This window comes from Amblyomma americanum, chromosome 4, assembly GCF_052857255.1.
Source record: "Amblyomma americanum isolate KBUSLIRL-KWMA chromosome 4, ASM5285725v1, whole genome shotgun sequence".
Taxonomy (NCBI): domain Eukaryota; kingdom Metazoa; phylum Arthropoda; class Arachnida; order Ixodida; family Ixodidae; genus Amblyomma; species Amblyomma americanum.
The window spans coordinates 148,371,832-148,388,559 of record NC_135500.1 but is presented as its reverse complement, the minus strand read 5'-3'; the positions used below and the strand labels follow the sequence as shown (position 1 = coordinate 148,388,559).

The 16,728-nt window shown below is 46.8% G+C and overlaps 1 protein-coding gene and 1 non-coding gene across 2 annotated transcripts in view; one reads left to right on the top strand and one right to left on the bottom strand.

Moving 5' to 3' along the window:
* Positions 1-15,862, bottom strand: part of LOC144130404 (papilin-like) — a 28,717-nt gene extending 12,855 nt beyond the window's left edge. The window contains exons 1-6 of the mRNA XM_077664330.1: positions 15,850-15,862; positions 14,968-15,080; positions 10,436-10,453; positions 9,779-9,826; positions 9,498-9,692; positions 4,626-4,805 (exon numbers count right to left, since the gene is read on the bottom strand). Coding sequence (XP_077520456.1) covers positions 4,626-4,805; positions 9,498-9,692; positions 9,779-9,826; positions 10,436-10,448 — 436 coding nt within the window. The 5' untranslated portion in view covers positions 10,449-10,453; positions 14,968-15,080; positions 15,850-15,862. The remainder of the gene's footprint in view (positions 1-4,625; positions 4,806-9,497; positions 9,693-9,778; positions 9,827-10,435; positions 10,454-14,967; positions 15,081-15,849) is intronic.
* TRNAS-ACU (transfer RNA serine (anticodon ACU)) lies at positions 11,259-11,331 on the top strand. Its single transcript has one exon. It is a non-coding gene; the product is annotated as a tRNA-Ser (tRNA).
* Positions 15,863-16,728: the final 866 nt, after the last annotated feature.

Here is a 16,728-nt window from a genome sequence, read left to right as displayed (position 1 = left end):
GACGGCAACCCGCGAATATACCTTCTCCAATGATCCCACTGTTTGACGGGTGTCAATATCGGTGATGCGAATCTCAGCCCCTCTCCTGTTCAAAAACGGAACTTTTGAGCCGCCCGCATTAACCTCTTCCTCAGAGAATGAGACTACTACCTTCCCTTTTCTCAAAAAATCCTGCCCTAATATACCTGACACTCCGTTTGGCAGAGACACCGTGTCCGGGCATACGTAGCAGGGGTGCTCCAATGCAATTCCGCCGAGAGAGAAGTGTAACCGGTAGAGTCCACTTATGCCAAGAGGATCCCCCGTTATGCCTACAAATTTGGTTGCCATACCACCAGACGCTTCCAACACCTCGCGGTCCCCCTTCCTTCGAAGCGTGTTAAAACTGCTCTCCTTAAGCAATGTCACCTTTGACCCCGTATCTATCAACAATTCCATACAACAACCATTTAACTTGCAACGCACAACAGGGCATGCCTCGTCGGCCACACAAACTACCACCACCTCATCATCTACTGCTCCCTCCCCACGCTCCTCAGGCTGGGGAGGACTAACTAGTTTTTTGACTCGGTATCTGGAGCCCCGCTGTAGGCTTGCTTAGGGCGTGTCTCGCCTGCTTCTCTTTGTGGCTCCCCACGGCGCACGTTTTGGCAGAACCTGGCGATGTGTCCGCGACCCTGGCAAGCGAAGCATACGATTTCTTCAAAATCTCGCATACCGCGCCTGTAGCTTTGTGGCGGTCTCCGGTTTCCAGCGAATGGGCGCTGTTGAGCGCGCGCTTCAACCTGGCATTCTACCTGCTGAGATAGCAGCTGTTCTAAGCGATCTAACCGCTCTGTCAAGAGAGCAACCTCAGGGTTGAGCACCGCTCTATGACGCGTACTCTCGCTGCGGCTGTCGTTAACGCCTCATTTTGTTCCTCATCCAATGCGGCCTCCACGGCTTGGTCGAAATTGCTCGGCTTGCGCGAGAGCACGAACCGGCGCACGGGGTCTTGCAGACCAGCCACGAACAAAGCGGTCATTTCCTCTTTAAGTATATCCTCCGCGTATTTCTTCTTAAGCTGGTCTCCTTCCTCCTCCCTGCTTAACGTATCGCGCGCTAAGCGCTGAAGCCGCGACGCAAACGTTCGCACGTCCTCCCCTACCATCTGTCCGGCGTCACGGAACCTTTGTACTCGCACGTGACGTGGTTCAGTGTCAAAATGCTCAAACGCGAGCTTCTTAAATTCCGCAAATGATTTTGTGGATTTTACTTTTTCGTCTCGCCATGCAAAATCATGAGCAGCTCCTGCCATCTTACACCTCGCCATTCCCAGCATTTGAGCATCGGACCATCCCCCCATTTTCCCAATCTCTTCTAGCATGGAAAAGAAATCGCAGATTGGAACCCCTGTCTTATCTCCCGTAAACGTCGGAATGACGCTTCCTAATGCCAGCATGCTTTCTCCGAGCGACGGCTGTGGAGTGGGAGCTCCCTCAGATACAGTCATTTTTTTTTTCAAGCCCTCCAGTGCCTCAAGCCTCTCAAATGGGGGTAAAAGTCCCACAATCAGTCCCGTGATTCCCTTTTGATTACAATTTTGAAGTCATGAATGTCACAGCATTCAGAGGACATTTGCTTTTGAGACCCCACTTCTGACACCAGTGTGATGACCCCCATAATGCGCAGGTCCACACGGGACGGAGAGGCAAAGAGACACCGTATGGCTCAGTTTAAACAAACAGGTATATTCAATAATTACACATGATTAAGGTTATACATCAGAGGCTGGGGCGTCCGAGCTTACGTGCCGACGACTTCATGGGGGCGATGGAGTGGCTCCGGAGTTGGGCTCGAGCGGTTGCTGGCAGAAGCTGCACGCCGTCGGGCTTCGGCGCTGAAGGCCCTCTTCGCTAACGATGTCGTCCTGAGCGTGTATGCAGTAGAATTTCAATAGTCGTCCGTTTCTTCGAGGATGGTTCACAAACCCTTCCTCTAGTGTCGTTCGGCTTGGAAGATGAACAGGAGGCGAGCTTGTAGATGATGACAGCAGAGCATAATTTTACAACAGAACGAACTTTGCACTACTTTACTCATCGACCGGGCAGGTTAGTGCCTAAGTAGCATCACATTACATGCTAAGCATGGAGCCCCAGCTCAGACTGGACTGCATCCGTTTACATGTGCTTTTAAGCACTTGATTAACAAAGGACTAAGGGCGGTCATTTCCAGTGGCCCGCCCAAAGCATCAATTCTCCAATCCAAAATAACATGCGAGATGGGGACCACCCCTTTGGGTTGGGCTTAGCCTCGAACCCAGAGTCTGTTAACAATACAAACTAAATAAACAACAAAAACGCCACCACTCTCTCTCAAGTGAGAGTATACACAGGCTCTCTCTTCGGAGCTAATTCACTATCGCCTGTCTTTCCACATTCTTGGCGAGTACTGCCTGTCCGCCATGACAGGTGTCCGTCGCGGCCCTTCTGGGAAGCTGTGGGTGCCTTCCCGGCGATAGCCCACGACAAAGGGGGGGGGGGGAGGGAAAGAATGTCGTCTTCGCGGTTTCGCATAGCGTCGGCTGTGGTACGGCGCGCTCTGGCCCGCTGACAGCTCCCTTGTCCTGGAATGTAACCGGAAATTGGGGAGGATAAAGCCTGTTTCCCCGGGGCGGCGGCGGGACCGGTTTTTCTGGTCGTCAATCAAAGAGCATGGCTGGGTAATTGATGATGCCGCTGTCACGGGTCTCCGTCTACGCCGCGCCGTCGAACGTGGATCCTCGTAGCACACACGGAATGTCACAACACGCTCCTGTCTGCCTCCTTCGTAACATTCATCCTCTGCTCTCTTAACCATCGTACATAAGCTTCTGGCACAATTTGCGATTACCTCGGAAAGCTTTCATGATCATAAAGGGAACTCTTGGTCCGAAACAGCAGCTTTGTTGGAATCGACATTCCAAAAGAGCCATTTTGTTGGAATCGACTTGATGTTGTGTTCGAGTGCGAGTTTGTTGGTAATACCGCGGCCTTTGCAAGACACAGCACGATTTTCCTGGCTTTTGCGACAGCGAACCGCCAGAGCTTCGCACTAAGAACAAGCTGCGCAAACGACCGGAGAATAGGGCCATTTTATTCTATTTGTTGCTGTCAGAAACTTTTCGGCAAAGTTAGCCTTACAAATAGCGCAAAGTTGATATAGGTGGCATGGGTTCAAGGAGGAACATTACAACAAACAGATGCCGCACAAAGGGACAAGACGTACAGGATAGCATGCCTGCAATGAAAAATGAATATGTCAAACAGCACAGTTCTTAAAGCCGCTAAAGTGCATGAGTAATAATACGCACACCGAATACGAAAGAACAGAAGTGAACAAAGGAAAAATTTGATTTACGTGACAGATTCTTTACTTGATTCAAAGTTCTTCAAGGAAAAATGGTAGCTCCAATATTTGTGGACGCGGGCATTATACCTCTTCACGAAGACGTGTATACCTTCCTAACTCTCAGGCTTTGACTGGGGCTGTTTACTGAATTTTGAGTAGCCATTTCTCTGTGGCACTCCAAGAATGCAGATTGAGAATTCTGCCATGAAGACATTCATAATTTTTTTCCTCTTTCTTCTCATTACGCTCTTACGATTTTGTACTATCTGTGAGTGTCAGACCACGTGCAACCGGGGGTCATTACTATCCAGGTGTTTTCTTTGATTCCAGGAAATTCCCTCAAAAGAAGCGCAGTTCTGCTCGTTTCGGCTGTCCGTTCCCGCGTCTGTTCATGCTGTACATCTTGGTTGTGGTTCTCCGGCTTGCAGAGCTGAACCTTTTGTTGATACAGTAAATACGAGCTTTCTCATATCTTTCCATATATAGTCCTTCATTTTAGAGTAGAGTTGCACAGTGGCCTACTCAGAAATCTGTTCCCAGTGTTAGGTTTGGAGTCTAAAACGCGGTAAGGCGTTGAGAACCAGTCAAAAGTGATGTGTAAATTGCAATGTTGAAATGTTGATATGTTGTCAGCCACGCTTTGGCATTAACGTGGGCGGCTCCTGGCGGAAATGGGCCACGATGGGCCACAAAAGGGCGGAAATGTCTGGGCCTTTAAACGAAAGGGAGCGAATTAAGTGCCCAGGGAGCTGTCGCGTACACGAGTTCAAGAGTTTGTCCATGTTTCGCTGGAAAGGAAAAACAGAGAAGGAGGGAGACCCTTACAAAATTTTGTTTAGACAGTTCATAGACTGCCCATAGACTTTTGTCAATAAAGTCTATAGACTTTATATAGACAAATTTTATAGACTAATCTATAGGTAATAAACATCCTATAGACAGTCTATGGGCAATCTATTGATTTATGATCATACACTTTCACTAGACTTTTGCCTATAGTCATTCTGTAGATTAAGAATAGACAAGGCAAAATATCTATATAAAGGCAATAGTCTATAAGAAGTCTATAGGCAGTCTATAAACAATATTCATAAGGGGAGGGTATGCGAACCATTTGACCGATTTTAAGTTGCGGTCCTAAACCGTCGCAGGTAAAGGGTAAAGAAGTGGTTTTCCATTTTCGTTCCAATAAAGTACCGGCGAATGACAAAGGACACTTGAAAACTCTTCTGGGCAAGGCGGTGACAGTACTCAACAGGTTTTGCAGCAGAACTTCTGGCACTCCTCGAGGTTCAGAAACTTGTTGTCCCCTTGGAGGCAGAGGATGGACTTTGTGAGGCGACACTGTCCGTTGCTGAAGACCACGTTGTACAGCCGGTCGGAGGAACCCAGGCAGAATCCGAAGCGCACCCCATTGCACCGGTGCTTCTGGAATGCTGCGCCGGGAAACAAGAGCGTAACTTAACATATGCGTAACTCTACATGTGCCCGTCTTTGATGATGTATAACGCCAAGGGGTTTTTTTTATGCGATAACATAAGAGCCGCGTTGGAGCGGAACGCCGGCGTTGTCCGGTGACCAGTGTCACACTCTCTCGACGAGTGTCCGCTGTGTCTGTAAAAGCGATCATGGTATATTCGGTTACACTAAAGTTATAGGACCACGTACAACAAATGATACGTGGTTTACAACCGTAATAACATGTCATTACTAGTCATGAACCACTAATTAATGGGCAGTGTTTGGTATAGAAGGGTGCTGTGATGTCGTGTGTGGCATCTGTGCATTTGTGCATGAGTCATACGATCAGTCATGACTCATGAAGTCGCATGTCATTAGTGTCGCCATAATTATGACATATGTACAAAATAATAATGAATGACGATGATAATGCAAGGCGTTATGTCATAGTATCGTCATAATGACACAGGGGACCTAATAATACGAGGTATGACGTCATGACAGGTGGTGACATTGTGTCGAGCACTGAATGGCTGACGCGTGTAACGTCATACGTGGCGTGATGCGTGGCGCTCACAACGAGGTTCTTACGCTACCGCATTGTCACAGCTAATGGTAATTAGTGGTCCTCGAAGTCATTTCTCTGCGTTTAAAGAATTTTCGCTCATAGCGGATGTACCTCGATCATCTTGCTCTGTCACATATAGGAGGTATTCACATGACGTCATCCGCAAGGGGCGCTAGCGGCCGGCGCGGCATTCGCCATGTTGGTGGTCGCGCGCGCGGCAGCCGCAGCATTTACCTCGCTTCTTATGTGTTAAATGTGAGTGCATTTAGCGTCTCGCCGCAGATCATTTCTGTCCGACCCGTAACACCGTGTGACTGAGTGGATACGCCGTGAACTGCGCGAAGCAGAAAAGAGCTGGCACGCTGAAAATGCTACACTTTGTGGAAACGTCGACCGGTAGGAATGTGCAGGTGCCAGCGTGGTGTGCGTCGTACTACAAGACGGCTGCCGTGCGTTGAATTCACCGATATTGAGGTTTGCCTTGTGCACGGCGTAAGTTTGCCGACAGGCCAAGGAATTAAAGCATGCAAATCTATGAGAGGGTGCAATTGCTTGACAAGCGGTCGAGCCCAACATCCGTGTTGAGGGTGCCGACGGCCGAAGTGCCGTTTTTCACCTAGGTGAGTAGTTAAACGTGTCTGTTCGTTTAGCTAGCTTAACTTGTCATCTCTGTCTGCTGAAAGTGACGTGTTACTACTGAATGTAGCGGAATCGCTGCACATCGCGTTGCTGCGAACCGGCCTACAGATTCCAGGTCTTGTGCGCTGGAAGCAACGTTACGTTTCTACAATCAAACCTGCAAAACATTCTTGCAATGTCTGCCATTCGTGCTGCGAGTGCATGACAATATTTGCTCGACCATTTTGTCACGTAAATAAAGCAGCTATGACGCAATATGCCTTTTTGCTGAAACAATGAGGCTTCGGCAGTTCGCGGACTACAGCCGCTGGAAATATGAGTTTCTGCAGCGTCAGTTTAGGAATATGGGTAATTAATCATGTGCTGTGTTATCCACGATGTGTCCTGCATGAGTAGCTGACAGTTATGAACTGATATTAAAAGCTGCAAGTCGTGTACATTCTTGCGTGCAATGCAGCCGGCCTGTTTTGCTGCCGAGTTGCGGCACGCAGCTCGGTTAAATTACGGCACAGAATTCTGCTGCAAACTCTATGCACAACAAGCGTTCCACAAAGAAAAGTGGACGTTGACGCATTTAACAACGTGCAATGATGTTACGGATCACTAACAATACAGGCCGGATACCTCACGGCGTACCGTGACACTCCGCGAGCTGGCGTGAAACGACCGCAAACATGGTGCGTTTGCCGCGGCGACGCTCGCGCCGTCTGGTAGCGCGGACTCAGTGAATACCTCCTATATGGAAGCCATCTATGTATTTGGACGAGTGTTTCTACGCAGCTAGAATACGGATCAAGAACAGTGAGCTTCTTTTCCTCATTTTGTTTCGCCTATTTGCTACATTTTACAGTTCACTTAGCGTGAAGGAAAACGAAAAAAAAAAACAACTTTTTTTTTGCAGTTAAATTTTGGACCGAAAATCTGAATCACCCTGTATAGCAGACACTCAGGGCAAACGAAAAAGAAATATGAATTAATGGCCAGTCCAGAACTGCCACGCTTCATACGTGCTCTATTTTAGGCTCAGAGAAGAATAATCCGCTTTGTTAGCAATGTTATCATCAGTTTCAGACACAGCGACTGAAACTACTTCTGTCTGCATTGCCTTTCTTCCGCCGTGTGCATTGCCATCATCAACATGCTCCAATTAGTTCGGCCCGGAATTTCAAGATATTTAGGAGTAAATCTTCAGCAAGCAGAACTATACAAAAGCTGGACAAATTTTCTCAACATAGCGTGCCTATATATGTCGCTGAAAACAAGGAAAACTCCCTTAAGATTTCAGTACGCCGCGGGATTTTATAAACCGAAAGGATTACCGAAGGATTGCAATCACAAGTAATTCGAAAGATTTAGTTCAAATATTGCGGCAGAAGGGGTATTTGGGTGCTTTCCGGCGAATCTTCGCAAGACTATGGTAAACTTTGAAGCACAACTTTATTGTTTTGCTGCTTTCTACTGCAGTTTCACTCTGACAGGCCTGCTTAAAAATAAAACTTAGAGTGGCCAAGCAGTTTTAGAAGCCTCAGCTTAGAAGTCTTTGAGTATTGCCTTTATTACACGACTTCTTTCGAGAGGGCCCACAACCCGCTTATCCTCTCGACCCAAAGCCTTCTACCTCCATGGCTCCAACCACATGCGCTGGAAGCTGTCGCCATCCGGGAATGGTGGCGCTATCTAGACGTAGGCACTAGAAGCATCGCCAAACGGATATGACCGTGATTGGCGCTGGAGGACGCTAGTATATATTAACGTGCCTCATACGATTTGATAAGATAGGTAAGTGGTAAGAGAGCGGTGGCGCAATTTGGAATGCCCGTTCGGACATAAATACAAATATATAAATAAGCAGTCTGCAAAGCTCCGTGGCTTGTGTGCTTGACTGGATGCAGGCTCGTCTGAAAGCATCAAATACTAAAAGGCATTTCGGGGCTAGAGGGAATTTGGATATGACCGTGATTGGCGCTGGAGGACGCTAGTACATATTAACGCGCCTCATACGATTTGATAAGAGAGATAAGTGGTAAGAGAGCGGAGGCGCAATTTGGAATGTCCGTTCGAACATAAATAAATACAAATATATAAATAAGCAGTCTGCAAAGCTCCGTGGATTGTGTGCTTGACTGGATAGGCTTTCCTGAAAGCATCAAATACGAAAAGGAATTTCGGGGCTAGAGGGAATTTGTCTGGATAAAATATAGTTCTAACAAAGCGATAATGTAGATTAATATGCAGCCTAATGCCACTTTAAACACAGTGGTTTATAAGCGAAACCTACACCGCCTTCTCTAGTCTTTGTAATTGTGAAATTTGACCATGTACGGTTTTCAATCAGTTACGAAGACTTAAGAAAGCTGCGTAGCTTCTATTTATTGCAAATTGTGGGGGTGTGAAATGTAATTGCCTTCTTATAGTATGAGGGAGGTAGCTCTAGAGTAGCTCTGTTGCGGACAGTAGTTCACAGTCAGCTTTCAGGTCATGTATTTGTGGGCAACAAGAATTTTTATGCCCATTGGCATGAGCCTCTTGGTACATGCGACCTGTAAGAACTTGAGGGGTCGCGAGGCGAATAAAAGTATTTTCGGTTCTTATATGGAAAAAAAATGCAAGCACATTTGATACAGTTATGTAACTTTTTGTATTGAGTTTAGAACTACGTTTTATTTTAAGTTATCTGGTACAGTTCTTTAATAATTGCCGTTAACACCCTGGTAAAGTCATCTCCTGGGCGTTAAATAATTAAGCAGAAAATGCACAAGTTTTGGATTTCAGCATGTTTTCAGAGTCTACAGTGTGCAATAAAGGTATTGCTGTTTCCATAAACGCTTAGTAACTTTAAAAATAAAAGTTAAAATTTATCACGCACATTTTCATAGGCACACATTTAAAAAATTAATTTCAAAAAGTATTAAAAGCATATATAGAGAATTAAAACCTTCATCGAGCTCTTGAATGTCTCAGCAGTCGTGCGCAAAAGACAAAATCATTCTACTTCATTGGTTACGAAATGCGGCAGGGGCTATGGAGTAACAGCAACCGCTATAAAAGAAGAAAGCTGGGAAAATCAACCTTAAAGTTTATTCCCGCGTTTTTCTCGTTATTGCTTCGTATGATTTTTGCGTTTGGTCAGAGAAAAGTGACATTACCACAAACGTAATTTCTGATGTTCTCATCTCTCCTCTTCGTGGTGTTACTATAAGACGGTTGTGCTCCGTCGTCGCAAACCTGCTTAATCCTCTATGCGACGGGAACGTCAGAAGCGCTATTCGTTCGCAGTTTTCGGCAATCACGCACAAAAAAAAAAATGTCATTTCTAAATATTTAGTGCACAAAAATAAGAAATAAGAAATTTCCTATAAATTGGTCTCTTTATTAGCCGCATTCCTCTTAAGCAGGCTTTACACAGTAGAGGAACTCTGCGCTATCTCTAACGCATGTCCGCGGAGTCCGCTCGGCCCACCTGGCGCAATGCAGGCCCTCCGACAGTCGTCCCTGGTCTCGAAGCGGTTGTCGCCGACGAGGCAGTAGCGCAGGTCCCCCAGGAAGCTCGAGCACAGGTTGAGCTCGTAGTCGAAGTACGCCAGGAACTTCTGCTCGTTGATGTCGTTGCAGGGTCCCGTCTGCAGCTCGCGCTTCCTGCTGCTCGCGGCCCCGGCTGAAAGGTGAAAGAGGACAAAGCTAGCGTTCAGTCTAAGCCTAATCTATGTTACACGATCGGCGCACAAATCTGGGCCCACTTACCTCCCGAGTACGCCGCGTACAGCTCGTAAACCGGTGTCTCGTTAATTGCTGCGCGCAAAAATAAAAATTAAAAAAGTAAAACTCCGTTGATAGGGGACTGAAACACTTAAAAACGATATATTAGTGCGCGAGAATTGTTTCAGAGATATAAAGGTCGCTACTATGTAGGACTCCGGGCAGATTTAAACCACGCAGGATCCTTTAACACGGACCGACGTCTGAGGACATCCCTGTATATAGTGTCTGCCCGTTTTTTGCTTTGGGTACAATCGCTGTAGCCAAGCATGCAGCCCGCAATGTAGTGCTTAGCATTCTAATCATTATGTTGCGCGCCAGGATAAATTATTCGGCCGAACGATATATTCTCAGTCGCCGCGCTATGCTTGAAGTAGTGTCAACGCACTTCCACAGGTAAATGCTTGAAGAACGCGTTGTACAATCCAGAAGAAAATGAATTCGAAACATATGGCGCTCAATACGCATCCTGACGATAATCGATTAATGCCGCTTTGAGCCTGTTTATTTTCATGATGCTAAAAACGAGAGCAGGAATTTTATTATTTTTGATTTTTTCGAGTCTACGTCGTCACGCTGCCCGAGAAATTTGTAGCGAGAAAGGAGCGCAAGTCAACGCCTATGCAAAATTCTGGTACTTACTTTGTGCGTTCATTACATCTGAAAGGAAAACAAGAGGGTCACTGCAGGCCTGAGAAAAAAAAATATTACGGATTTCTAAGCTGAATACGTGCGCTCCTCCTATTCGCTGATGGCGCGTGCGCCTGTTACGCCCGACACAGCCAGTGAATTTGCATTCCTCGACTACCTCAAATTAAATCGTGACAGCCACGCCATATGCCATTCGGCACCAGTCTTCAGCAAAGGCTGAACGTCTCCGGGAGGCCGGAGTGAGAATGCACTGCACTACACTGCCGCTAGAGAAGTGGCTGCTTGCTTTGTATTTGCCTTTCGCCAGGTTTTCAGCATTTCAAGTTATTCTTCTCTACCCACAGTGTAAGAATATGCAGGAGTAGAAACCCCGCTACAAACGTTTCCAGTTGTTCAAAGACATTCGCCTGGTAGTGGCATCTTGTGGGCAGAAAGACAAGCATCACCACGACAGATATATAAAAAACTATGCGAAGTTTCCATTTCGCGCCAGCCATGAATCTTCATAGGCAGCTATTCCTATGCGTGGCGTTGTCTGATCGCTGGTGACAACGCACTGTCTCTTCATTACAGTTTATAATCACTACCCCACTCCATGCCTCTTGACAAAGTGCACTGCGATAAGCCCTAAATAGAGGGGGAAAGGAATGAATTTTAAAAAATTTGCTCTAAAATCGCTCGCTCTCTCCTGGCCAAAAAAAAAAATGACAGCACTAGATATTCGCAACTCAGGAAAAAATAACGAGTCTAGCAACACTGCACAACATTAACAAAGACGGCTGTCCTATTTAGGTTCCCGGGGCCGGCGGTACCCGCCGCGGTGGCTCAGTGGTTAGGGCGCTCGACTACTGATCCGGAGTTCCCGGGTTCGAAACCCGACCGCGGCGGCTGCGTTTTCATGGGAGCAAAACGCTAAGGCGCCCGTGTGCTGTGCGATGTCAGTGCACGTTAAAGATCCCCAGGTGGTCGAAATTATTCCGGAGCCCTCCACTACAGTACCTCCTCCTTCCTTTCTTCTTTCGCTCCCTCCTTTATCCCTTCCTTTACGGCGCGGTTCAGGTGTCCAACGATATATGAGACAGATACTTCGCCATTTCCTTTCTAAAAAAACTATTATTATTGTTATTATTATTATTATTATTATTATTATTATTATTATTATTATTATTATTATTATTATTATTATTATTATTATTATTATTATTATTATTATTATTATTATTATTATTATTATTATTATTATTATTATTATAGGCCGGCGGCCAAGGAGAAGCACATGCCGGCAGTGTTTTCGCTTGGTGCTGTGCTACGATTTCTAGGTTGTTACAAAGTTGTGGTGTGTAATCGCGGTGTTGGAATCGCAGTGCTTTGTCGAAGGCGAGCGGATTATAGCTACCAAACACTTCTGCCTAATCGTAATGAATAACAGCAGTGATCACCGCGCCGAAAACGACGCCCTGTGCAACTCTGTGCGTATAGACGTCCGGACAGCTGCGTGTGCCGCACCGGATGCCTCTCAAAGGAAATGGCTCTTCAGAGAGCTCAACGCATTCGGAGGCCAGAGCACATGGACACTGGCTTTTCTGAAAGGTGAGAATTTTTTATGTGCCCGAAGTATTCACCGCTACATGGTTTTCGCCGAACTGACTCCGCATGCACAAAACGTTTAGTTTCGACTTTCCTCAGCCGCTTTAGTGGTGAAACGCTGCATTTCTCTGAAGCCGGTTGCGGTTTTCCGCACAGCAGCGTGAAATAACGGCGTGAGAAACGGCGAACTGGCTGCGCTTGCTTCAAATCAGCAGCTTCATAAGCAACGCTTTCACACCAATAATTCCGAAACCACGTTTGACGACTTTTGTCGGGGCGAAGCCGTGTCGGCATTTAGCAGCGCGCTGTTCCGTGAAACAAGCCCTCGTACAGTTTATTTATTATTATTGTTATTATTAAATGTAGTGCCACGGCGACACATCAGAATAGAATAAACAGATTTTTTTTAGCGATGGGAATGTATGCAGAAGGTTGTTTTGAGCCCGTCCTGAATTACATTGACCAATCTACCTTCGCAGACTGATTTGTCGGCTGTGTCCGACGACAGACAGTTGCGTCTTGTGAGAGCCCGATCACCAAGAGCAGTGGCATCATCGGAACTTCCTTTCGCCGATGCCAAACGAGAGTATATTTAAAGAAAGCAGGGGGAAGGGTGTTGGAGGTTAAACCAGATAAATCCTGGAAATATCAGCTATTGATGCAGTACCTATGTCTGCCCCTCTAATCAGTTCATCACCTGCTTGTTCCCCATTACGTCGGCTCAGTTCAGCGTGCACCGTCGCTTTGACATACGGACACGCAAGCATCGCTTATAGTAACGTAAAGACGGCTGGGGATACTGCCGCAAGCTCCAGGACAAATTAAGTTGCAACGACAACACAACCGCGGTCACGATACGATCATTCGACATTGAATCAGTGATTACAAGGTAAGGTTATGATTACCCGGGAGAAATAAGAGCTATCATGGTCGCGGTCGCTATTTTTCCAGTGCTTGTATTATTTTTTTTATCCACAATGTTCTTCGGTGCGCGTCGTCTGTATACCTGAGCAACCAATAAACCTGTATACCTGAAACGATAAAGTGACAATGTGCGGGCTTTACAAAGAGAAGGCACTCAAAACGGAGAGCGAAAAACTGCTTTGACGTCCGCTTTTTCGTTTTTTGCGCTCGGCGCGATGCATCACGGCGAGTCTAGAACAGGGATGCCGTTTTGCAGCGCTCGAGTTACAGAAAACTAGAGCGAATTTCTATGTTTGACCTGAATCAGCTGTTTCCCCCGTGGGCCGGTAGGTGGCGAGCAATGACCTCGAGTTGCGGATACCGCACAGTCCCCTCCCCCCTTGGCCTATATATTATCACTCCAGAGCTAATATGGAAAAGCCAAAGCCGCGCAGCCCACTCTCAATATACAGTATTGTGCGTTTTTATCGCTGACACATTCAAAAATTTCCCCGCCTCAACCGCTGGCTCGTTTGCGGTGAAACTGCACACAGAGCTTGCGTATTATGGTAACTTTTGTATCGTAGCAAGTTTGACAATGGTACTTACTTAGTTCAGGCGCACATGATGCGAGCCTAGTCGGACAAGTCGTGGCGGTTTCCGCTGCCGAAAACAGATGGTGCCACTGCCGGTGTTCAGCGAAAAACCGTCGTCTGCGGGTTTTGGCTCGCCGATCTCTCGTAGACGCTTACGTTTTCGCATCATGTGCGCCTGAACTAAGTAAGTACCATTGTAAAACTTGCTACGATACAAAAGTTACCTTAATACGCAAGCTCTGTGTACAGTTTCACCGCAAACGAGCCAGCGCTTGAGGCGGGGAAATTTTTGAAAGTGTCAGCGATAAAAACGCACAATACTGTATAGTGCCTAAGCCTTTCGATGTGTAGTCCCTGAGATTTTTGAAAACAGGAATATTATGTCACACTGTATCACGCCGTCTGCAAAGGCAACGGCGTTTACTCCAGACGAAATCAAGCATACAGCCGCCGCTAAAGAAATGAAATGTCAGTGAGCCGCGCTAAACTCACAAAACATGTGTTCTATACCTGTCAGAAGAAATTTTCGATGCCATGACTCATTGCCACCTGCTGGCGCACTCGGGTCACAGAGCTTCTCAAAATTACCCAGGTGGAAAAAAGGCGCTGCGAAAGCTCATTCACCGTTTCGGTGCACAGGAATACCGGCAAGCGGTTGTTTCGTATTCGGCTTGGACGTTGTTGGAAAGAAAACATCGATGAAGTCGTGGCAATGGCACCCTTCTCTTTTTAAACTTCAAAGAAATGCTTTCATTATTTCCATATCAACCTGACACTGAATACACAATTCCGTTGCATTCCTTACAGAAGTGAAAAACGCACAAATAAAATAATTTAATTAGCGCACAAAGGTTACCATGCCAGCGCAGCTACCAGTTTGAAAGTAATAATAATAATAATAATAATAATAATAATAGTTGGTTTTGGGGGGGGGGGGGAGGAACGGAAATGGCGCAGTATCTGTCTCATACATCGTTGGACACCTGAACCACGCCGTAAGGGAAGGGATAAAGGAGGGAGTGAAAGAAGAAAGGAAGAGAGATGTGCCGTAGTGCAGGGCTCCGGAATAATTTCGACCACCTGGGGATCTTTAACGTGCACGGACATCGCACAGCACACGGGCGCCTTAGCGTTTTTCCTCCATAAAAACGCAGCCGCCGCGGTCGGGTTCGAACCCGGGAACTCCGGATCAGTAGCCGAGCGCCCTAACCACTGAGCCACCGCGGCGGGTCTGTTTCAAAGTAGAATCCATGTTTTCAGACCGACACTAGCCAAGCCAAATACGAAGTGTCCATTTCCCGGAATTCCTTCGGTAGATCAGTGCTCTTTCAGAAACAAGGCATACACGGTAGCGCCTCTTTTCGCTTCTGTATGGTTAAGGTGAACAGACGGCAAAGAATAGTGTCTATTTTGAATCCTTTCCTCCCTATCGCGTACCGTGCTTGAGGGCGCTTCCAGTGTAGACCAAGACGAAGATAAGCGATGAGAGTATGAACGCCGACCAGGTGAGCACGATTATGGTCCTCGTGTCCCCAGAACTGGACGCGACGCTGCACAGACGCAAACACGCAACCTTACACAGATGGTGGTCATGGCTACCTGACAGCTTAGCTGCTTCGAAAGTGCCATTAACGCTTTCTTGCAGCACCGGTAAAAGACGTACTTCTATAACTACCACTAACATCCACAGCATAAGCTCAAACAGAACTGCTCTGCAGTCAGTATGTTTTGTCTTACATATTTTGCTTTGCAAGCAAGCAGGGGACAAATACATGTTATCCGCATTCGCCGCACAGTTGCAGGTGTTCCTTTTCTTTTCACAAGCTCTGATTTGCCAATGTCTCAAAGAATCGGCGTCATTTCTACTTTTGGGGTGCGTTTATTATGTGTGCTCGGAAAGACCGAGCCCCTCTGACGGATCTAGCAGCTATTCAGGCGTTGCCAGCACCGAGAGAGCGGGGCAACTTCTTCGTCTTCAGGTGGCAGCGTAGTGTCGGCGTATACCGGTAGCGAAACCCGTGACAGCTGTCACACTACGCTACCTATTCACTCGTTCTCTATTCATGTTCATCTGCAGGTTCACGCTCTTAATGCTCCACCCATAAAGCATGAGCATGAGTCGTCGGCTCAAAAGCATGGTTCAAGGAGCGGCCGACATGAACTGTCCTGAAACCGAATAATGTCAAGCACATCTTAAATTCCTCCTTTATAGTATACCTACTAACAATCAGAAAGAAGAAGCAGGTGTAATTAATTTCTCCCGAGAGCTCTAAAAGCATATTTATGAAAGCGCACGGCACACATCTCTGCGGTGCTTACCTCGAATTGCTTGTTACACCTGAAAGATCAGTAAACCCCTTTAACATCATGAACAACGAATTTTTCACTTAGATCTCAGATCATTTCGCACTTACTCTGAAGGCGTGGGAGCCTGGTCGACATCTCTTTGCTTCTTCTCAAGCGTCCTCGACTCTATACGCTGAAAGGAAGGCTGACACGACCTCTTCTTCTTCTTCCACGAGCTACTTTGGCTTCTTTGTCGTCCACACGCACAGATACAAGTTGCGACGCTATGAGACCTACGCTTCCGGATGTTAAGGGCACACGGAGAACAACTCCGTCACTTTATTTTTCCTCCTGAATATTGACTCTATGGATTTTTCTGGTCACGTTAATGCGTATCTGCCGCAAACGATGCATCGTTGCTGAGAAAATTGTATTTAAAACCTATATGCCGTCAGTTAAATCAAACTTGTGAGGTCAAAACCTAGAAGGACTCCGTGATCAGCGTTTGCAAGCGAATGGTGGAGTATAATGCACTCGGGGATCCGCGAAAAAAGCTCTCTTGACTCATAGCAGTTTGTTTGCGAAAACGGCCGGTTGTGGCAACTTCAACTTCATTTCCTCCTCAGTGTCCCTTCAATGCATAGATTCCTTGGTTATAGTTTCCAGCACGTCACCTTCGCTATTCAGAACAGCGCCCAATCAGCGCTAGGCCTAGCGGCCTATAGCGCTTCCGTGGCAGCCACTCGATCATTCTCTTTCTTACTGGCGTCGCGGATGATGTGAACGTGCTATTTCTTAATATTCCAAGCCATGTGCCATGTAGTGACGAAGCGGCGCACGTCAAAGCTCGAGTATTCGTCAGCCGAGCAGGGGACGCGGTAGTAACTGAGAGTTTCTCGAAGGATGGCCTAG